The sequence below is a fragment of the Jaculus jaculus genome, chromosome 3 (genome assembly GCF_020740685.1).
Source record: "Jaculus jaculus isolate mJacJac1 chromosome 3, mJacJac1.mat.Y.cur, whole genome shotgun sequence".
Classification (NCBI taxonomy): domain Eukaryota; kingdom Metazoa; phylum Chordata; class Mammalia; order Rodentia; family Dipodidae; genus Jaculus; species Jaculus jaculus.
Window position 1 is genome coordinate 134,168,778 of NC_059104.1, and position 23,529 is coordinate 134,192,306.

Genomic DNA, 23,529 nt, shown 5'->3' on the forward strand with positions numbered 1-23,529 from the left:
AAATAAATAAACAAATAATGTAAGATGGGCAGGTGATCCTTTCATGCATGCATTCATTTGAAATACCTGCCATATGCCCCACTCTGCCCTCAGCATGGGCAGTGGAGCTGGCAGCAGGGCTGACCGAAAATGAAGCAAGAAACAGAAAAATATGTGATTTTTCACAGGGTAATGAGGGCTATGAGAGAAAATTAAGTTCATGTGAGAAGTAGTAGCAACTGCAAAGAAATGTGGCTCCTGGAAGGCCATAGTTTTAAACGTGGAAATCATGTTCTTTGGTAAGACAACGTGCCAAAGGCTAGTGTAGAGCTCCCTAGCTGGTACACAGAATTATGTCAGTGATTCAGAAAACATTGATAACCAAGATTCCATGGAGGAACAGGTTCTTGATGTTGCCACAGGCCATCCACTGACAGTCTCAGCTTCATTGCATTGAGAGAACTAGGGTGGGTGTGAGAAGCACTTCATCCCTGGGCACTGAGTTACTCTGCTCTGGGGCATAGGTCTGTGGGGCTGTGATTTGGAGTACACAGGAAGTAGTTCTCACAAACTCATTCATGTAAAGCTGTGAAAAGGCAGAAATGTCTAAAAGTATCTGTGAATTCATCATATAGATTGATGAATGAGAATATGGATGGATAGGTAGACTAATGGGGTGATGGGTAAGTGGATGGATGAATGGGTGGGTAGATGGATAGATACATGGATGGATGGGTAAATAGATGCATAGATGAAAAGAGATGGAAAGCATTTCATTAACTGCATTATTTAATGTTTACTAGCAGATTCCTATGTGCTTGGGCCTTTTAATACACTTCATCATACCTAATTACATGGGGTTGTGATTATATCTGTGTGTGCTCACACCATGGGATATGAAGGAATGTTTTTCAAAGGGACCAGTACATTTTCTTCCCCTAGGAGGCAAAGCCAGATTGTAGTTGCTCAGATCCCCAGAATGTGCAGTTGGGGAACGGTGGGCAGACCTGATAATGCATCAGTATGGGAAAAGAGCAGCAGGCTCTATCTCCCAAGGGCACAGCCTACCCATGGAGGAGGTGTGGGTACTGGGAGGGTGAATGGGGACCATCACCTGTCATCTTGGAGGAAATTCTAAGCTAGGAAGGATGTCACTGCATTGTTCCTCCAGTTTGACTTAAAGGAAACAGTGAACCTGTCTTGTAAAGGCAGCATGTTCCTTTTCATTTGAAGTCTGCGGAGTCATTAAATTGCCACCATACAGAGTTAAAACGCAGGGCAAGCCATTCACCCTACAGCGGCTGTGCTCTGTAGCTCTATGGAGAGACTCAGACTATGGGTTTCTTGGTCCCCTTTCTGTGGGGGCTTCCTTTATTTTATTTTATTGGTTTTTCAAGGTAGTAGCCCAGGCTGACCTAGAATTCACTATGTAGTCTCAGGGTGGGCTCAAACTGACGGGGACCATCCTACCTCCTCCTCCCATGTGCTGGGATTAAAGGTGTGAGCCACCACAACCTGGCTTCATGGGAGCTTTCCTAAGGTCTTCCAAGAACTAAGCTGCTTCTTGATGTTCAAACCAAAGCAGAGGTGAAATAGAAGACTTAAAAACTGTGTTTGGGGGCTGGAGAGATGGCTTAGTGGTTAAGGCGCTTGCCTGCAAAGCCAAAGGACCTTGGTTTGATTCCCCAGGACCCATGAAAGCCAGATGCACAAGGTGGCGCAGTCATCTGGAGTCCATTTGCAGTGGCTGGAGGCCCTGGTGTGCCCATTCGCTCTCCCTCCCTCCCTACCCCTCCCTCTCTCTCTTTCCTTCTCTCAAATAAATAAATAAAAATAAAATATTGAAAAAATTTTTAAGTAGAAACTTGGTATGGGCTCATTGTTGACACCACTATTTCCCTCCTCCCTTTCCCCATTCCACTGAGGGCCCTCCTCAGTGGGATTGCTAGTATTCACCACGAAGTTGTGAGAGCAGAAGTCAGTCATTGTGTGGGGGGAGAAGGAGGCAATGCCTCTGAATATTCCCTCCCACTTTGTGACTCTTATAATCTTTCTGCCCCCTCATGCACAAAGTCCTCTGAACTGTGGTGGGTATGTTTAAGTCTATTTTAGTGCTGAGCTCTTAGCAGCTCCTGGATTTCTGCTTTGGTACATTTTGAGTCTCCTCAGTGTCTGTCTCCATCACCCTGGCGCAGGTTGTCAGGCTTGCAGTAGAAGTAGCGCTCCTGCTCATCTCACCAGTTCCTCTGGGGTTCCACCTGGGCCTTAGCTGATGTGCAAGAGATGATTCTTCTCCTGCCACAAAGTCAACTATCTTGTCTTGTTGATGGAATTGGGTTGTCCTCAGTTCTCACTGTCTTCTGAAAAAGAAGATTCTCCAATAGAGAGCGAGATCATCATAGGTTAAAGGTGATAGGACAGAGAGAATTTGATGGGTGTAACCTGCCTTGTGGGCAAAGACGAGTGGGAGCTTCTCATTGGAGTCCATATCTGGTCTCCATAGGATTCTGACTCACTGCCCAATTCCAGCTGTGGGTGCCTTTGCACTGAGCAGATCTCTTAGCCAGTCAGAGAACCATTGGCTACCCACCTAGGTTGGGTGCCCCTATTGCCCACGTGTATAGGTCCTGTCAGGCTGGTTGCTTTTGAATTGCACTGTCCCCTGTTTGCTCACAATGTTGTTGGCCATTTCCTCCAGCAGCTCCTGTAGTGCTTTCCAGCACTGCACAAGCACTATACATCTGAGAACTGGCCTCCTTCCAGAATCAGACCTCTCAATATTCTGTGTTGGCGCCGTGTGGTTTCTTCAGTAACAGGTTCTTACCTTTTACTTCAGGAGGGTAGTCGAGTGCTTTGGTAAAAGCCTATCTTATTTTGGGTGTAGGTCCCAGCCTCTTTTTTTTTTTCTTTGTATTTTGTTTTGTTTTGAGATAGGGTCTCACTAAGTTGCCCAGGCAGACCTTGGACTTACTAGAGCCTAAAGAAGGCCTTGAATTTTGATCCTCCTAACTTGGCCTCCAGAATAGCTGGAATTACAGACCCAGCAGTACCTTTGTTGTTATTGTTGTTTGTTTTTTAAAGTACTCAATCTGTTCGTTCTTTACTTTTGTCCAAAACGTTTAATTGTATTAGTGGGGCATGCAGAGCTGCCCAGCAAGTCTCACTGCTGAGGCTGCAGCAAGGCCAGGATAGGACTCCTGTGCGTGGTCCATGCAGACTGGTGGCAGAGACACATTTCGCAGGCTCCTGTGCCAGGGTGCATGAGACCTGGCTTTGCCTGTAGTGCCTGAGTGGCTCGGTTAATTTGTTTTGGGTGTCTGAAGAACTGTACAATTTGGGTCTGGGGGCAAATAGTCCAATAATCAGTTGAATCCCTTTGTTTAGTTTACATTTTTAAAAATGTATGTATTTATTTGAGAGAGAAAGAAGTAGAGAGAGAGAGAATGGGCACGCCAGGGCCTCCAGCTACTGCAAACGAACTCCAGACACATGCTCCCCCTTATGCATCTGGCTTATGTAGGTCCTGGAGAATCGAACCGGGGGTCCTTAGGCTTTGCAAGCATGTGCCTTAACTGCTAAGCCATCTCTCCAGCCCTGTTTAGTTTACTTTTTGAGATAGGGCTCACTGTGTTGCCCAGTCTGACTTGGAACTCAGTGGGTAACCCAGGCTGGCATAGAACTTGTTTCAGTCCTCCTACCTCAGCCTCCAAATTGCTGGGAATATCAATGTGAACCACAATGTCTGGCAGGTGTGTCCTCGACAGAAGCTGGGTGTGGTGGCTCACACCTTTAATCCCAGCACTTGGGAAGGAGAGGTAGGAAGATTGCCATGAGTTCGAGGCCACCCTGAAAGTACATAGTGAATTCCAGGACAGCCTGGGCTACAGAGAAAGAGACCTTGAAAAGTCAAAAAAAAAAAAAAAATCCCTGTTGCCCAGTTTCTTCACAAGTGTCTGACAGGGCTGTCACCAAAACATCCTGCTGATGGAGAAAAGGAAGGAGAAAAAAAAAAGGGTAAAGAGCTTGACCATCCTGGCCCTGCTGGGAACCTCCTCTGATTGGCTGATTGTTTCCCATGGTTCTAATTAAAGCTTTGGCCCCAAGGAAAGCATATAGACATCTGATCCAATTATGAATTCAGAACTGCACCCGAAATACCTCTGTTTACATTAGTCTACTTTTGAGGCAAACAAAATCAATTTGCTGTCAGTCTGATGAATATTTACTTTGCCTAGTCATTTCCAATTAAAGATTTGATAGAATTAGTTGTTTTATATTATTATTTAGTGCTATCTTTTATCTGAACCATCTTTCTACATTACATGTAGGACATTGTGTAATTAATATTATTAACAAAAGGAAAAGATGATTTAATATTATTTAGAGACATGGGAATGCTAACTTGCCAGTGTGCTGAAATGACCAAACTGGAAATGAATGTTATAGGGCTTAGGATATAGTCCAATCGAATACAGATGGTATTTTTATTTTAATTACCTCCAGTCTCAACTGTATCAAAGTGCCTTGATAAAGGATGGAATTTACAGTCTACCCTACCATCACATAGAAACTGGTGGAGTGGACATTAGTTTAAAGAGAACACAGAGGGAGAGCAGGAGCAATGGAAGGGTGTTTCTCTTTAGTCACACACAGAAACACACACTTGCTAAGCGTCTTCCCACCCTGACTCTATCCTGGCATGTACTGTCATTTTCCCTGCATTCTTAATTACCTTTGATTGTTTTTTTATTCACATTCTTTGAGAGGAACCATTTTGCCTCAGTTTCATTGTTGACGAGCCCCATCTCAGGGAGAACAGTCCCGATGTCCCCAGTGTGCAGTACCGGTCACCGGGTTTTCCAAGGGCTGTCATTTAAGCAAACTGAAAGCATTTGTTTTTGACTTGTTCTCTTGCCAAAAGTCTGGAGAAGGGTGGATGTTACAGAAGCACCAGCCAATAGCTGAAAGGGCTCACAAATTTTTTAAAAATTACTCGTTCTGATTCCGTTCCAAGCTGGCTTATGGTTAGACGCCGTTGCCTGTGTCTTCCAAACCTTACATTTTAGCACGATGACTCAGGTTCAGCCCTTTCCTTTCCTCTGGTTCCTAGCCAGCTGGATGACAGCAATGGAAGGATAGAGATGTTATTAGGGAGGGGCTCCATGGCTGCTTCCGGGGCGGAAGGGGCCTTTGAGCGCATGCTTTAGTGCTCTGTAGTTGCAAAGTGATTTCAGGGACCGCAGTAGGCATTCTGTTTTGTAGGATGGGACTTTGCCCCAGAGTTTAATCAGAGCTCAGGTTTCTTTCCAGCAGTGATGCAACATTTAAGCAGATCTTTCCATTAACCACAGATGGGATTTTATCTGTGTGCTAGAGCCATTGGAAATACAAACAAACAAAAAGTTCCTGGCAAATAACAGCACACAGACAGCAAGTGACCCAGTGGGTCTCAGGGGGTCAGTGAACTGTATAATGGGTTCAGAGCAGGGACGGTAGCCGCCTTCCAAGATGGCTCTGTCCATGTGGTGTGGGCAGGAAGAGATCGCAGGCTGTCCTGACTGGGCAGTCTCATAGAACCTTACCCTCCTCTTGGGCAGATGGCAGACACAAGATGTCTCTTCATATTTCCAGCACAGCACACCTGGTTACAGGGGCCTGGCTGCTACGAATTGGCAAAAGGTTTGCATTGAAAATGTATCTTTAAAGACCGAGTTTTGTATTTTCAGCCGCACAGTTGATACTTCCACTTAGATGCCCCAAACTCAGCTCACAGCCTCCGACCGCCACCCCTGTCCCAGAGATAAGTATTTAGTCCTCCGCTTTCCATGGTATGACTGACAGCTAATTACACAGCCTGCCCCTCCACCACTTATTCCATGGGTTGGGCTGTTGCACCTCTTGTACAGCTGGCTCTGTCCAGACCCTCGCATGCCCTGCCCTGGGCCGTGTGCCTGTGTTCTCTCACCTGGACCACAGCACTGCCCTCTCTGCTGGCTTCCTGTAAGCGTCCTTGCCACCCTGGCCCTGACCAATCTCCGTGTTCCCGCACTCGCCGTCCTCAGGCATGGCCTGCTCCTCTGCCGATTGTGCTTATATTCTAGTTTGAGCCTGGAGTGGAAGTGCAACCGTGGCTGGTGGGAATGCCGCTGTCTGTTCAGTTTGCTCCGGCTGGTCGCTGACGGAGACAGTGTAGGCAAGGGAACCACATGGATCTGGGAGGCCTGCATGAGGCTGAGGGCAATGTCTAATATTCCAGGACTGAAGAAGAGGCAACGATGGGAAGGCCAGTGGACTCGGTCCATAAGTGCTCTCCATAAGAGGTACTTAGACTTGGAAACACACAAGCTTCTTTCCTGCCAATACAAGATGAAGTGTTTGAGAACCAAGGCCACATCTCCTGTGCTTTTATTCCTGTACAGGTCCAGCAGTTACCCAGTAAACAGAAGATAATAAAATTTATTGTAGTTTCTCTTACTCTTCACCGATAAGGTTCATTTTAGCTCTGCAAGTTATATCTATCCTCATTTGCTTATCAACTATTATGTAAATGCTTTAGATACAAGTTATGGCGAACTAGTTAAATTTTAACAAAACCCTAAAAGGAGTCTGGATTAAAGCTTATCCCATGTTATTGGAGCTAAAGGGATAAAATTCTCCACAGTGGCTGGATGTTGAGCAAGTGGACCAGTGCCTGACCTCATAGGTACAGGGCTCTGCCATGACAAAGGGCCACAGATGCAGTGGCTTAAACAATAGATGTTTACTGTCTCAAATTATGGTGTCTAGGAGGTGGAGGTAAGTCTTTAGCAAAGTCGGTCTCATCGGAGACTTTTGCAGATGTCTACATTCTTGCTGTGTCCTCACACGGTCTCTTTGTGCACATCTGTGTCTTAATCTCCTCCTCTTATGAGGACACCACTAATAATGGATGAGGGCCTAACCTAATGACCTCATTTTAACTCAGTTATCTCTTTAAAGACTATCTCCAGGGATTGGGGTGTGGCTCAATGACAGTACATTTGCCTACCATGTGTAAGGCTCTGGGTTTGATCCTCACAATCTCATTCCGAGCTACTGGGGTTTAGGGCGTCAACATAAACATTGGGGGACACACAACTCAGATACAACAACAGACCAGATTGCACTGTGGCTTCCTTCTTCTGTTCTCAGTGATAGACAATGGGGGAGAGAGAGATACCTTCTGATTCCTCTCGACAAAGTGAGAACTAAGTTATGAATGAATGAACAACTTTAATTAAATAAAGTTTCGTATCCACTGTCACATTGCCCAAATCAGTAGCAGAATGAGTGGTGGTTGAGCCACGGTCTCCTGAAGAAAATTAAGAAAATTCCAGGACTGGTCTAACTGTTGCAGTTAAGGAGTGGATACGAAGCGGCTCCCTTGGTGACATGCAGGAGGAGCATGGTGGAATTCTAGTGAGAGTTAGAGTATCTTTTCTGTTCTGGGTTCCACTAACTTTTCCTCCCTGTCATCTACTGCCCTGGCTCACCTGGTTCTAGCTGTGCAGTTGCCATAGCAGCCTGGCATCTCCTTCCCATGCTAGCCTCAGGATAATGCCACAGGTGCGCCTGGGCATCTTTCTGAGACCAGCTCTTAACAGAGCCACTTCTCTCCCTTGCTTGTGCTGGCAAGCTTCTGGGCCCTTTGGGGAGATGACAACAGTGACACCCATGCCTCACACACAGAAAGGAGAGCCCCCCCACCCCCATGAGCCTAGTTTAGCCCCATATTTGTTTGTTTGTTTTTTTGGGGGGGGGGTTCAAGGTAGGGTCTCTGACCTGGAATTCACCATGTAGTCTCAGGGTAGCCTCGAACTTACTATAGTCCTATCTTTGCCAGGGTGCTAGGAGTAAAGCTGTGTGCCACCACACCTAGAAATTGCTGTTTTGTTTTAATCAATGGGTTTTATTGCCTAGAACTGAAATACTGAGTGGTTCTCAGATTTAACCTTTCAAAGCTACAGTCAACAATAGTTCATCAGAGACAAAAGGAGAAGGTCAAAGGTGAAGGTGTCAAGAGATAAGAGATAGACCCTTGGGAAGAGATTGGGCAGGGGCACTTATTTCTGTCTTCTCAATAGATTATACATTGGTAACTATTGTATTTACCTTCTTGTTGTTGGGATAAAACAGCTGACCAGACACAGCTTATGAGAGGAAAGGGCTTGTTCTGGCTTATGGTCTCACGGGGAAGCTTCATGATGGCAGGGGACAGGATGGCATGAACAGAGGCTGGACGTCACCTCTGCCACAGCAGGTAGAACACCACACACAGCAGGAGAGTGAGCCAACTAACACTCGCAAAGTAGGGGCTAATCAACCTCCAGGTCCACCCTCAGCAACACACCTCCTCCAGCAAGGCTCCACCTCCCAAATTGCCACCAACTGGGGAACAAGCACTAAGAACAGCTAAGCTTATGGGACATTCCTAATTCAAACCATCACAGTAACAACACTGAGGTGACCCGGTGGGGACACATATATGAAATTAACACCATAAGGAATACCAAAGCCCAATCTACAAAAGAAAGTCATCAATCCCCCAAAAAAGGGAGTCTTCAGGTCACCTCAAAAGTGGGGGTAGCAACAGGAGAGCAAGGAGCAAGATGGAGACACAGCCAAAGGTGATTCATAACTTAATGAAATTTTATTTTTAATAAAATAATGTCATAAATGGGCCCATTCCCCTAAATTTTTATATTTTAAAGAAAGCCATAAACAGATGCTTCCAGCTATCTTATTGTGTACATCATACTTATACTGTATAGATCATATTAAAAAAGAAAAAAGATTCCTTAAATATGTCTTTCTTTGTATCTCCTAGTGACTGTAGAGGGGCCTCTGGGCTGTAGAGTTAGCTCTGTGTTCTTAGTCACAGTGGGATCCCAGGACTCTTTGAAAAGTTGGTGGAAGTTGGGGAAAATGAAATCAGGTTCCCATGCCTCACAATTCCTGGGGGTTTCCAAGACTTCAGCATGTCCTTCCATTCCTTGAAGGACATGGGCGCCAGGTCAGGAAGTCACCAGCCTAGCCCCCCTCAAGTCTATCAACAAGAGAAGCACATTGACACTGTGATGGTTCACAGCCATCAGTGAACATTGCTTTCCAGTCAGAAACTCATCTTGTAGCCTTCATGTGTAAACATTGTGTAAATATTTTATTTATTTATTTGAGAAATTGAGAGAGAGAGAGAGAATGGGTACACCAGCACCTCTAGCCACTGCAAACAAACTCCAGACACATGTGCCACCTTGTGCATCTAGCTTTATATGGGTACTGGGGAATCAAACCTGGGTCCTTAGACTCTGCAGGCAAGCACCTTAATCACTAAGCCATCTAAGTGTTCACGTTTAGCCCCTTAGCAGGTTGAATGTTGGCTCGGAAAGTGTTCAGAGCAGTCAGCATTGATAGAAATGGAGATGGATGTGAGCACAGAGATTGGTGAGAGCAAAGCCTGTCAGTGCTGGGCTGGCCAAGCCCTCGCTGGTGCATTTATGGCTTGGAGGCTGAGGCCTAGGCTGGATGCCTCAGTGTCCACACACACAGAGTGAGAGGCTTGTTTTTTGTGATGCTCACAGCGTGACTTAATTGTTTCCTCCTGCTGGGGTGGTAGGATTTGGTAGCTTTTGGACACTGGGGACATGGCCCCTGACTCCTCCCTCCCCAGGATTTGTGCTGGTGTGCAGTCAGGGCTTACAGGGCAGGGGTTCCGCTTGTCCTTTCACATTTATGGAATAAAGTATCCTTCACTTTGATGAAGCCAACAGAGAAAGGAAAGAGAGCTAGCTGGCAGGAGCTGTTGCCCTTGCTCTGGGTACAGCTGTGTGTGGCGCACAGAATCTATTCAAGAATCAATAGACCCAGCAGCGGGTGCTTGAAGGGAGTTTTGCAGCTCGACTAAAATGTATTCCTTTCCCTGTGGGCTGTGCAGGGGGGGGCGGCGGGGGCAGAAGTCTCTGTAAATGTCCTTTGTCCCCTTGTCATCCAGACCACAGACCCTAGACCTCCTTGTAAGAACTTCTGGCCCCTAGAAGAGGCATGCTGGCGCTTCTTGAGCTGCAGCAGGTCCCATGGAGCTTTGAGTGGAGGGCAAGCAGTCTCATGCTCTCTTTGGTGACATTGTTTCATGAAGGAAGTTTCAAAATACTTCTTTGTTGCTTGTCACACCCAGGACCAGTGTGTTAGGTAGATTTCTGGTCTGGAAGAGTACCTGTGACCCACAGAAAGGACAGCACATAGCCACAGCTGTCACTAGGACCATATGGACCACTCCATACTATTGATTATCCTTGACATCCGCAGGCCATCTGCAACCCCCCAACAAGGGTCTCTGCTTGTATATGTAGGCTCCTATGAGTGTCTTTAAATTTATCTCGTCTTATGTCAGAAGGACATTCTAGAACTGCTGGATTTTAACTTGGTTTCTAAGAAAAATATTGTTAGGAGGGCATGTGCTCCAAAAGAAAGTGGAGGATGTGGTTCAGTGGGTGAGTACTTCCCTAGCATGTGTGAGATCCTCGGTTCCATCCTCAAAACCACTTATTATTTTTTTTTAAAGGTGTTTCTCTTCTTTTCTACGCCTAGAATTCTTTCCTAAAGAGTTTTCTAGGATAATCATGCTGCATGTTTAACTGGAAGCAAACAGAAAATGAATGAAAATAAATGGATCTGAGTAAAGCCCAGCTTCAAAATGATTTCAGAGAAATCAAGCCACTTCAAACAGGTTTGCAAATAGATAATGATTTGTGTTTGGGCTTGAAGTGGCATTTGGCCAGCCTTGCTCTTGTCCTCAACAAACGTCATCCAGTAGTCATTATCCAAGCCAGACATGTTAGTTGTATGTCTGTAATCTCAGCCCTAAGAAGGCAGAGGCAAGAGGATCATGAGTTTGAAGCCAGCCTGGGCTACATAATGAGTTCCAAGCTAGCAGAGGTTTCATAATGAGAATCTTCCTCCAAAAAAAAAAAAAAAAAAAATCACATTTTCAATTCAGAAGCATTTTTTAATTGTCTGTGTATGGCTCATTTATAAACTGAAGAGTATTCATATTTAAAATCGCAAGTGTATTTGCTTTCAGGGAGCATTTAGTAAAAAGCTCCTACCAAAGGCCATGCGTTGCCTAGCACACTGAATCACCAGGGTGAACAGGAAATAGATCCTGCCAAGGTGGCCATGGCAGCAGAGGGTAGTCAGACACCCTTTTCAGTCATCTTCCCATCACTGTTTACCTGAGATAAATCAATTTAAAGAGAGGAAAGTGGGGCAGGGGAGGCAGCGGGGAAGAAGAGAACAGGGGAGAAGAGGGCAAAATGAAACAAAGTCTAATGGCACATATATGAAAAGGCCATATGGGTGCTAACTTTAAAAATCCATTTACGAGCTGGAGAGCTTAGCACTTAAGGTGCTTGCCTGTGACGCCTAAGGACCCATGTTCTACTCGCCAGATCCCATGTTAGCCAGATGCACAAGGTGAGGCGAGCACAAGGTCGCACGTGCCCCCTGGGTGACGCACATGCCTAGAGTTCGATTTCAGTAGCTGAGGCCCTGTCATGCCAATTCTCTCTCTCTCTCCTTGTAAAACAAAACAAAACAAAAAAGTAATTCATTTAAGAAAGGTTTATTTGGGCTTATGGTTTCCAGGGTTTCAGTCCACAGCTGTCTGGCCCTGCACTTTGGGCCTGTGGCAGTTGGCCACGTCACAGTGTGAGCAGGCTGCGGAGTATGCGGGTGCACCTTGTAGCAGCTGGGAAGCAAGGACACAGGGAGGCCAGAGTCCTAAGATCTCCTCAAGGGCATACTCCCAGTGTTCTGACCTCCATCAGCTACCCCTGTGCCCCAGTCCTGGGGACTGGATCCACAGCCTTGCACATCCTAGGCAAGCATTCTACCACTGTGCCACCTTTCTAGCCAAAAGCCACCTTTGAAAAGTTCTACCGTCTCCCAGTGGCACCAGGCTGGCCACCACGCCTTTACTACATAGAGCTGTGGGAGACACATGCAAACCCCAGCAGCCCCAGATCCATCTACTCAGAATGAGGCCAGGCTTGTTCCTTCACGGGCTTACTCGGGGTCAAGGTGTATTTTCCACGTGACTTACCTGTGACTTTGAAAGCTGGATCGATGCACTCCTCTCACTTGCCTTACACTTCTCACCAGGAGAAAGTCACACAGACACTGTGAGGCATCCGGGGCACAGACCATGATTGAAGCATAAGTGGCAAGTGACAGTGAACCTTGTGCTAGAGAAACATCAAGATTTCCTGCCTGCCCTGGCTGTTTTAGGAGAAAGGGCATACTTTAAATCCCACGGGAGACTCTCACGTTGCTTTTCTTAGCACAGATAATCACATGCACAGAGCAAAACAGCCCACAAGTCGAGCCTCCTGCCTACCCTTGACTCGCTGCTTGCTTGCAGGTTCTACGGAAGAGCCAGTTCCATGAGTGACACGTGCTCTGAGAAGCTCAGTGATGTGGTCTCTTACTCTAACTTGTACATAATGAGAGTCCTCAAACACGCTGGTGAGAGGGTGCCCCTTCAGCATGGAAAGGGCTTGATTCCAATAGAAGACAGAAGCTTTGATCACAACTACATTGTGGGAGCTCCAACGTGAGGGGCACTTGAAAAAAGCTGCACATCCAAGCTGGGAGGATGAGTGACTGAGCATTTGGTCAGGAAACATGTTCATACATCGCATGACCTGGCTGTAGACACCTGGAAGACTCAAATACACCCTCTGTTGAGTGAGCAGTCGAACCAATGACCGAGTGCCTCTCATCTTGTCTTATACAGGACAGTGATCTGAAAGGCTGCTTTTTCTCTTTCTTTCTTTCTTCCTTTTTTAAAAATATTTTTTGACTTTATGTGGCTACTAGGGGATCAAACCCAGGTCATTATACCTTGCAGACCCCTAACCACTCTCCAGTCTCTCTAGCCCAGGGCTGCTTGTTCTTCATGGTGGGCAGGAAGCAATATCTCAGAGGTCTCTGGAGAGTAAGTGAGCTGTGAGACAGTGCCCAGAGCCCAGAGGAGAGGACCAGATGACTGCTGACCAAACCAGTCACTGTGACCATGCTTCTGTCTGGATTTCCTGCCCACAGGGTTGGGCCCCAGAAGCCCCCATAACTGGCCCATAATCTATCCTCTCTGGTTCCATTGCCCTGACACTATCTTAGTCACATGGGCTTCTAATGAGCAGACTTGTCACCCTGAGTTGGAAAGGGATGAGACCGTGCTATGGGGGAACCCAACTACTATGGTCATACTCAGACCTGTGTATCAGCATGGAGCCCAGCAACATCCAGGGCCTGGGATGCCCAGCTCATCCTATGAGTCAACTCTGTACTTTCCCACTTCACCCACTCAGGCTTGGCACAGCACAGACCCTCCCCTGAAGCCGGGTGTGGTAGCGCACGCCTTTAATCCCAGCCCTCGGAGGCTGAGGTAAGAGGATCAACATGAATTTGAGGACACCCTAAGACTACATAGTTATTCCAGGTCAGCCTGGGCTAGAGCAAGACCCTACCTCAAAAAACAAAACCTAGGGGGGCGGACCTTGGTGGCACAGCAGCTGGGAGGTGCTGGGTGGCAAGTCCAGGGTTCAGCCTGGCATGAGCAATGGAGCCTTGGTAGGGAGTTCAGAGCCAGAAGAATCTACATTCTACTGTGTTTTATAACACGGTATTTCACAGATTACGAAATACTGTCTTATGTATGTTGTACCAGGTAAGCGTTCTAGTTCAGGCAGTGATAGACAGAGAAGCTGCAATATGGGTATTTGGAACAAAACATTTCATTTCATAGTTTTGTTTTCTATAGGAGTCTCTATCAGTGGCTATTATAAATTACCTAGGCCCTAGTGCTGAGGCTTTTAACGTCTCTAATCCAAAATTGATTTTGAGCTCTTTTCACATTTTCATTTTGGTTGTCATTGTTTGGAGATAGGATCTCACTAAGTAGTCCTTGCTGGCTTTGAACTTGTATTGATCCTTCTGCCTCTGTCCATATACTGGGATTACAGGCACACACCACCAGGTCTAGCTTCTTTGCAGTTTCAAAAAATGTTTTATAGACAAATATTGGTAGTGGAACAGGCCATGGTACTTCTTCCTAAGCATTCTGACCTATACATGGAGGAGGCCTTTGAGATCCATGCTTACCCCTACCTGTGAGGTTACCTATGGAGATGTGCTCTCCTCCCCCTTTACAGTGGGCAAATTGAGGCTCAGAGAGAGAGAGAGAGAGAAAGAGAGAGAGGAAAAAAAAGAAAATCTTGCCCTTGACCCTGAGCACCTCACTCCCCACCCCCACTGCCTGTTCCTTCCTGTAAACTCCATTCTGGCTTCCAGGACCAGCATGGAGTTCCCAGCCTTGGACCAGTGGCCCTTTGAAGTCGCCTTGAGCCCCCTCCCCCCAAGGTCCAGACTAACTCTCCAGACAATCCATCCTGCTCAGAGTAACACTACTCCACGCTTTGCTTGGTGAGAGCCTCAGAGTGGGGCCAGCCTACTTGAGAGCAAGGGCTGGGTGCCCGTCCTATTGTCTTCATTCTGGCAGCCTTGGGCCCCAACATCGGACTGAACTCTAAGAACACACTTCAGTGTCTTAAATTCTTGAACAGCTTCCTCCTTGAAAAGAACATGCACACGTCACGATCGCAGTGCTGCACACCGGGCACTGGTTGGGCTTTCTGTATTCTGGCTCATACTGACCTTGAGGCTAACACGCCAGGATGACGTCATTCTCGGAGGAACAGACTGAGTGTAGGGCTGGGTTTTTGATTCCTGGCAGCCCGGTTCCTGGATCCCTGCTCTTCCGTATCATCTTTACCACCTCTCGAGCTTCTTCCTCGGCTGTGAAGGCAAACCATACTGCCTGAAAGAAACTTACAAGATCCTAAGAGTAACTTACAGTGTGTAAATAATTGACAATAATATCACCATTAAGAAATTGCTTTTAGTATTTTACTGCTACCCTTTCTAGATCTTTCTCTGTGCACATTTTGGTGTCATGTTTCTAGTGGCTGCCAAAAGTTCCAATGTCATCATTTATGTATTCGTGTCTTCACTCCAAGCAATTTCTGATAACAGTTTGACCAAATAGTTTCTTTCCTTTCTTCATTCATTCCTTTCCCATTCATGTAATTCCTTAATTTTTAGAAATAGAATCACTTGTCAATTTTTTTGGCAACTTCACAACGTCTATTGTTTCTAGAAGAAAAACTTCAAAATCTGTGTGGTGTTATCCCCCATACACACATATAACAAATAATCTGTCAGTTTTCACATGTGATCATTGAAATAAAAATGTCCTTTTGGTGCATACTATTCAAATCATCCACTAGGAGCCAGGAAAAGAAAGCCTATAGCACCTTCAGAGAGGCTACATAAAGCCAGGACATAACCTTTTTATAATCTGCGCATGTGTCTGTGTTTGTGTGTGTGTGTGTTTATATATGTGTGCATCTGGGCGTGTACATGGTAGGGCACATGTGTGGAGGTCAGAGGACTATTGACTGCTGGTCCTCTCCTACCTCCTTTGAGGCAGGCAGGATCTCTGTGATTATTTTGTTTTGTTTTAATTTTTATTTATGTATTTGCTTGTAGGTGGGTGTGCCATGGTTCTCTTGCTTTATGTGGGTGACTAGTAAATTGAACCTGGACTGGTAGGGTTTGAAAATAAGAGTCTTTAACAAATGCTGGGCCATCTCCTCAGTTCCTCTCTTGCTTTTTGCCACTGGGCAGTCCAGTTTAGCTAGCCCCCGAGCTCCGCGGGATCCTCCCGGCTCTATATTGGTGCTAGAGTTGCGAAGCAGGTGCCCTTAATCACTGAGCCATTTCCCCAGAGCCAGCAGAGTAATTTCAAAATAACAGTGACTCCATTTCTTCCTGGTAGGTGAAATGGCTTCAACAACAAGAAGTAAAACGCAGGGTGAAGAGACAGGTGCGAAGCGACCCTCAGGCCCTTTATTTCAACGATCCCATTTGGTCCAACATGTGGTACATGGTGAGTGGAGTGGAGGCCTCTCTCAGCCCTGGAACATTTGCATGCTATGTCTCTGAGATGGGTTATTTTTTCCCCAAAGAACACTCAGGACAACTCCAGACAGATACACTTCATCTTGAGTATAGACCCTCTTCTTCAAAGGATGAATGTTTGTGATTCTTTTTTCTGAGATTGTCTGGCAGTTCAGGGAGGGCTGTGTTTGGAGGGGAATGATTTGATGTGGGCTACAGCATGAACTGAGTGGAGGGCCTGTCCCTAGAAGGAGCCCCTGGCAGGAGATGTGGCCTAGGAAGATGACAGATTCATTGCCAGCTGTGGGGAAAGCCAGGGGGGCCTCCACACTCTTCCAGAACAGGGATTCGGCTGTCTAAGTGGTGGCCACTGTGTCCCCGTGCTTGCTTGCCTCTGTGATGGGCCCTGTGCTCGCTTGGTGTGAGGTGTGTCAGTGTCCCTGCCGTCACGGCTTATGTGCTTACAGCATTGTGCCGACAAGAACAGTCGCTGTCGGTCAGACATGAACGTCCAGGCAGCATGGAAGCGGGGCTACACTGGAAAAAACGTGGTGGTCACCATTCTCGACGACGGCATAGAGAGGAATCACCCAGATCTGGCCCCAAACTATGTAAGTCAGAAGTGACATGCAAAGATATCAAACCACATTAGTCATCAAAAACATACAAACTGCCTTTCCTGTCCCCATAGGCATTATACTAGGGAATAATGGAAAACATGTTGGGGAAGGCTGAGGATGCAGACACTCGGCTTCCTAGCAGCATAGTGGTTAATTGGGCTTGAGGGATAGGGCATTACTGTCTAATAGGTACAGACTTTCAGTTTGGCAAGATGACAAAAGCCCCAGAGATGGATGCTGGTGACGATTGCACAAAAATATAAGTGAACTGACTTGTACACTTAAATATGGTTAAGATGATAGTTATTTGTTATGTACATTTATCCTGATAAAAAGTAGTCACAGGGAAACTCTGTATGAAATTTTATTTATTTTCAAGATTGTCATAAAGATAGTTTAAGCAGGGCTGTCAACGCTACCACCTATCCTCACTCACCAAGATTTAATTCCTAGGATTCCTACGCAAGCTATGATGTCAATGGGAATGATTATGACCCGTCTCCACGATACGATGCCAGTAATGAAAATAAGTACGTCACCATGTCTCTTCCTCCCTTACTTTTCTTCCTCATCTTGAAGAATTGCTACTGAGGTTCCACACAAGGGGCCCTGGAGAGGTGATGGGCCCTGGATGCTTCTCCAGTGCTACTGGGGGCTTGTCTAGGGCTGGTCACCCAGGCAGACCCCTTCGGGCACAGGCTGCTTCTATGACATTAGCTTCTACCTATCAGGTGCTACCTCTGTCAGTCTTGTGAGAATATTTTCAAAGAATCGCCTTTGTCTTGTGGTCTCTATGACCAGCTATATTAAGACATTATAGTAGTTAGTCTGTGTACACAGCTTACACGCCCGAGCTTTTGTGGCTGTCCTTGATCTTATGAGCAAGGCAGAAGGGCCTGAGATGTTGGACAGATAATCAGTTCACATCCCAATTCTACTACCCACTGGTTGTGTGACATTTGTGCACATTGAAGGACCTCGCTGAGACTCCTTATCTTTGTCATAGATGCTTTTCCATGGAGGTGACGTCACCAGCTCAAGGATTGTTGGGAGGGATAAGTGAGGTGACAAATTAAGAACATCCACCATGGGAGTTGTGTAAACTATATAATTCATCATCTCTATGATGACCGTGACAAAGTCATGTGTCCTGTGCATAGTAAATGGCAGACCTTAGGGCTGCTCCTAGAGTTGTTTTGGGTTCCTGCTTGACTTTTTTCTAATGCCCCAGGCTCTTTAGAGGAAAGTTCCAAAAATCTTTCTTCCTCTCATACTATTGACAAGATACTTGTTTGTTAATATAATCCCAACATGGTGTGTGAGTCAGCCTCTGGTCACTGTAACCAAATACGGGAGATGACCAACTTAGAAAGAGAAAAGATGGAGCCAGATGCAGTGGTACCTACCTGTGGTCCTAGCTCCCCAGGATGGACACAGGATGATCACTTGAGCCCAGCAGCTAGAAGGCAACCTGGAGCACACAGCAAGACTCCATCTCTGAAATACGGGGGAAGGAAGGGAGGGAGGAGAACATAAGATTTATTTGGCTCACAGCACTGGAGGTTTCAGCCCACTGTCAATTACCTCTTGCTTTGAGCCTGTGGTAAAGAATCCCCTCACGGTGGTAGCACACAGTGGAATAGAATAAGCTTACCTCATTAGCCTGGAAGCCAGAAGAGAAAGGGGAAATGGCACCCAGGGTCCCACAGCACCCTTCCAGGGCATGCTGTCAGCTACGTAAAGGCTTTCCAATAAGGCTCCCCATTAAAGGGCCACCTACTAAGAGTGCTACCCTTGGGACCAAGCCTTTTACACATGACCTTTTGGAAGACGTTCAACGTCCAAACTCTAGTGAGGTGTCTTGGTATGCAGTTGGTTCCGTTCCACTCAGTGCTGTGCAGGGTAGCTCACAGGCTGTGCCACACACCCGACTGCTGAGCTCCAGGCTTCAGAGCTACTTTCCCTGCCTCACATCCCAAGGTGCCCTTCTGCCCAGCAGTGAGGCTGCCTGGGGCAAAGGGCCTGCTTCCTGGTCACACATCAGGGGGCAGGGAGGCATGATCCATGTCCCATCCAGTGACCCTTGAAGGGTGGCACTGAATCCCAGCGTGAGCCATCCAGCTATGTGACCTGAGAGTGTCCCCAGCCCTGGGGCTGTGTGCATCTGAGCATGACGGATGACTCCCTTCCAAAGGGCTAGAATGTAGACCCAGGGCCATTTATAAAGGCTACTCTAAATGTGAATCAATGATTCTAATCCCCCGTAGACTCTTAGTAAAGATGTACTGTTACGAGTCGCCCTGTTTTGGCCTCTAGAAGAACTGAGCCAACTGGCACATTGGAGGATGGGGTCATTATGAAGGAAAGCAATCTGTTTTCTGGTAATTTCTTCACCGTTTCTTCCTTGGCTCCTGTTAAATGATCATAGGATTGATAGAGGCCTGTCCAGGCTGGGCATGGACATGCTGTAGGGACACAGGACAAAACATAAGTGCTGTTTTTTTGTTTGTTTGTTTTTTAATTTTTGTTGTTACTTTTATTTATTTATTTGAGAATGACAGAAAGAGAGAGAAAGAGGCAGATATAGAGAGAATGGGCATGCCAGGGCCTCCAGCCATTGCAAACGAACTCCAGACACATGCGCCCCCTTGTGCATCTGGCTAACGTGGGTCTTGGGATATCGAGCCTCGAACCAAGGTCCTTAGGCTTCACAAGCAAGCGCTTAACTGCTAAGCCATCTCTCCAGCCCGCCATTTGTTTTTCCTTCCATCCCACCAACAGGCAGGCATTGATTGATGTCACCACATCTTCATGTGCCGAACCCTGTGTTGTTTGTTAGTTACAGGAAGCATAGAGCCGAGGCAGACCTGTGAACAGAGCAGCAGAGCAGTGACAAGGTCTGGGAAGCACAAAGCCATAAGGCACTGGGAGCAGCTGGGGACCAGGGGAAGCATCCCAGGACAACCTGGGAGCAAGGGCTTGCCATATGCATGCGGCTGGGAGGGCTGGATAAAGCCGAGCTAGATGTCTCACTGGCAGAGGGGCTGCACTGGCACCCTGGGTGTAGGAACAGCTGACCTTAGCTGCAGGGGAACTGAGCAATGCACAAGTTCATTAACCATTGCTGGGTCAGGGCCTCACTTTTTTCTTTTTCTTTGCTGCAGACATGGCACTCGTTGTGCCGGAGAAGTTGCCGCTTCAGCCAACAACTCTTACTGCATCGTGGGCATAGCATATAATGCAAAGATAGGAGGTAAGGTCGGAGGACACGGCTGGGAGTGGAGGGGCCAGCACCCAGAAGTCTCATGTCCCTTGTCCCTGGCCATGGGAGAGCCCTGAGCTGGAAGCAGCAATGCCAGCTGCAGTGTGCCCAGGCAGCCAGCCCAGTACTGGGGATCTCAAGATGAGAATTCTCACTGTTTGCCTAAGGACTCATCAAAGGCCCCATGTCATGGGACCCTCTTGCTTTCCCATGGCTCTGCCTTCCGGACAGCTGACCCACCTCCCCTCCGCCCCTGATCACAATCACGTGGGTCCTTCAGACGGGCTACCTGGGTGCTGTCCTGGCCCCAGTCTTCTCAGCTCCCTGTCATGTCTCAGACATGCTTGTCTTGCCCTGAGGCCATGGCTGCCACTCTAGCTTGCTCAAGTCAGTGTTCCTCAGGCACTGGGGACTTGCAGACTTTCCCACCTCCTCTCTCCTCATCACTGCTGGCTCAATTTCACAACTTCCCATCTGCAGTGCTTGGTAAAGTACCCCCACCAGTCATCCCCTACCTTCATCTTGTTCCTGGGGAAGCTGGTTGTCCCGTACCCTACCTTGACTGCACTGACTTTCTCACTGGTAAGTCAAGCCGCCCTTGTTAGCATGAGGCTTTGGAGCAAAGGGGCCAGTGTCCTCCTGTGTCCCACTGGAGCCTGGCAGTATGACAACTAAGTCATCAGTATTCTAAGTGCTCACCATGTACCCATCACTGAGTAGGTAGGGCAGAAGAGAGGGCGCCAGGCAGCCTGGGGGACTGCTTAGGGAGCAGGGGGTCTACCTGTCTCTTTGTTGAAAGAACTCTTGTTCACTCACATGGCTGCAGCCGTGTCTTCTTGGAGGGTTGCAGCCCCTCAGCTCACCTACGAGGAGTACAAGGTGAGGAAGTTGCACCAGAGTTTTCTTGGATCACTTATTGCTTGAGGAATTTCTTGAGGGTTTTTTTTTTTTTAATTATTTCATGGACTGGAGAGATGGCTTATTGGTTAAAGCATTTGCCTGTGAAACCTAAGAACCCAGATTTGATTCCCCAGTTCCCACGTAAGCCAAATGCACAAGGTGGTGCATGTGTCTGGTGTTTGTTTGCAGTGGCCACTCTTTTTCTCTCTCATAAATAAATAAAATAAGATGTTGTTATTGAAAAATTATTTTGTTTGTGGTTTGTGCCACATTAATGTGTGCGTATGAATGCACCCTGTGCACATGCATGTGGAGGTCACAGGAAAATGTTAGGTGTCTTCCTCTATCTCTCTTCTGCAATATTTTCTTGAGACATAGTCGCTAGAAGAACCTGGAGTTGTCATTTTTGGTCAGTGGTCCTGTCAGCACTTGGGTTACAAGAAGTGTGATCATGCCTAGCTTTTCACATGGGTCGTAGGATCAGATTAACCACTGAGCCATTTCCCAGGCCCCACTGAGCTCTGATAAGTGACTTCTAAGCTTTTACTAAATTAATACTCTGCCTACTTTTTTCTTAAATCCTTGAAGTGGTTGAGATTGGGTTTCACGTACAAGTTCATTCCCACCACTCCACTGCCTGCCTGTGTATCTTTATCCGAGTCTAGGCATGGTAGTGCAGTGGTTTTCTCCCAAGTTTGTTATGCCAACAAAGTCAAATATCATAGCAAATGTTGCCTGAGGTCCAAGTCTGAGTTTCGCTTTTCTTCCTGCTCAGTTTCTCATGGAATCAAAATGACTTGGCTTGATTTGAGCAGGTGAGCAGGAGGACCCCGGCATTAGGGCGGTTAGAGCCTTTCTCCTCAAAGGCCCTCACTTGACTGAAAACAACTGAGATCGGTTAGAGATGCAGACTCCTTGCCCCATCACAGACCCGCCAGTCAGAATCTTCAGATTCCTAGAGGACTTATCTGGAAAAGGCAGTTAGGGAGCACTGGATGAAAGGAGTTGGGGTCTGCAGGTAGGTGACATTGTGAGGAGAAATTAGTGAAAGTAATGTCCAGAAAGAGCTGCCCAGAGAAGGTGCACAACAAATGCAGGTGATGTCATCAGATCGCTCTGCACTGATTGCAAAACTGTGGGCCCACAGAAGCTGGAGGGAGTATATCTCCCCCCATATGGCTGGGGACGGAAAGATTTTTAAATGATTGCACTGAACATCTTTAAGCACATATACCACATATATAATGCTGGGCTAGCCATGGAGGTGGGGGACAGAGTGAGAAGATGCCAGACGCAGTTGGGAGTCTCCAGGAGCTCAGCATACCTTTAGTACAGTACTGGGCATGTGCTGAAGTAGGAAGCAGACAGAGGCCAGGAGTTGCAGGTGCAGAGGAAGGAGAAAAGCAAGAGGCATGGCTTGAACTTGATCTGGGGGGCGGATTGGCGACAGATAGAGGAAGAACTAAGGGAAGAATGGAGTCTGTAAATTGGAGCTGGGGGCAGACCATGTTACATAGGGACAGAAGACAAGAGGTGTACTGAGAGTGCAGGAATGTAGGTATGGCAAGAGATAGTTCTTCTTTTTTTTTTTTGGTTGTTCAAGGTAGGGTTTCACTATAGTCCAGTCTGACCTGGAATTCACTGTATTCTCAGGGTGTCCTCGAACTCCTACGATCCTCCTACCTCTGCCTCGCAAGTGCTGGCATTAAAGGCATGTGCCACCATGCCTGGCTTAAGAGATAGTTCTTGATTCAAGGGATCTGTTAGCCAGTTTATTCCAAGCGGATATGCATACCTTCAATCTCCACATAAACAGCCACACCTGCTTCCCACCTACCTTCCTGAAGCTGACCCCTGAACAAGGCAATTTTGACCTCTCCTGACATAGCATGGCCACCCTCTCTGAGTATCCTATACATACCAGGCAATTTCTCTGTAGTGCTTCTGAGCTAACCATAGGGTTTCATGTCTTTTCTATTTTTCAGTCATTGCTCAAGAGAATCTAGCATGAATCCTAACTTTCCCCAGTGTATCCACAATTAATTGCATACTATTGCTTGTATAATATAAGAATCTAAAATAGATTATTTCAATTCACACTCTCACACTAGTGGTTTTACATATTTTACTTCTGTATTTTAAGTCCATAGTGTATTATATTATTCTTAAAAAAAAAAATTAAAAATAGTGCTAGAGAGGTAGATCAGCAGTTAAAGGCCCTTGCTTGCAAAGACTGACAGCCCAGGCTCAGTTCCCCAATGCCCGTAATAAAGGCAGATACACAAAGTGGTGCATACACCTGGAGTTTGTTTCAGTGGCAAGAGGCCCTGGCATACCCATTCTCTCTCTCTCTGTCAGCCTCATACATATATGTGTGTGTGTGTGTGTGTGTGTGTGTGTGTGTGTGTGTGTGTGTGTGTGTAATGAATAAATAAAAGTATTATTATTTTTTATTAGAGAGAGAGAGAGAGAATTTGAGTGCCAGGGCCTCCAGCCACTACAATCAAACTCCAGACACATGCACCATTTTGTGCACATATGAAACCTTGTGCTCATGTGCAACTTGGCAACTTGTGTCACCTTGTGTGTGTGTGGCTTACATGGGACCTGGAGAGTTCAGTATGAGTCCTTAGGCTTCACAGGCAAGCGTCTTAACTATTAAAACATCTCTCTAGCCCCCCCAAAATATTTGTTAATTTAAAATAAATTAAAAATAAAATGAAGACCAAATCT

The 23,529-nt window shown here is 46.6% G+C and overlaps 1 protein-coding gene across 1 annotated transcript in view; it reads left to right on the forward strand.

The window, feature by feature from the left end:
- Pcsk6 (proprotein convertase subtilisin/kexin type 6) overlaps window positions 1-23,529 on the forward strand; it is a 205,664-nt gene that overhangs the window by 46,115 nt on the left and 136,020 nt on the right. The window contains exons 3-6 of the mRNA XM_045146095.1: window positions 15,893-16,003; window positions 16,482-16,625; window positions 17,088-17,164; window positions 19,799-19,887. Of these exons, the coding sequence (XP_045002030.1) occupies window positions 15,893-16,003; window positions 16,482-16,625; window positions 17,088-17,164; window positions 19,799-19,887 (421 nt within the window). The remainder of the gene's footprint in view (window positions 1-15,892; window positions 16,004-16,481; window positions 16,626-17,087; window positions 17,165-19,798; window positions 19,888-23,529) is intronic.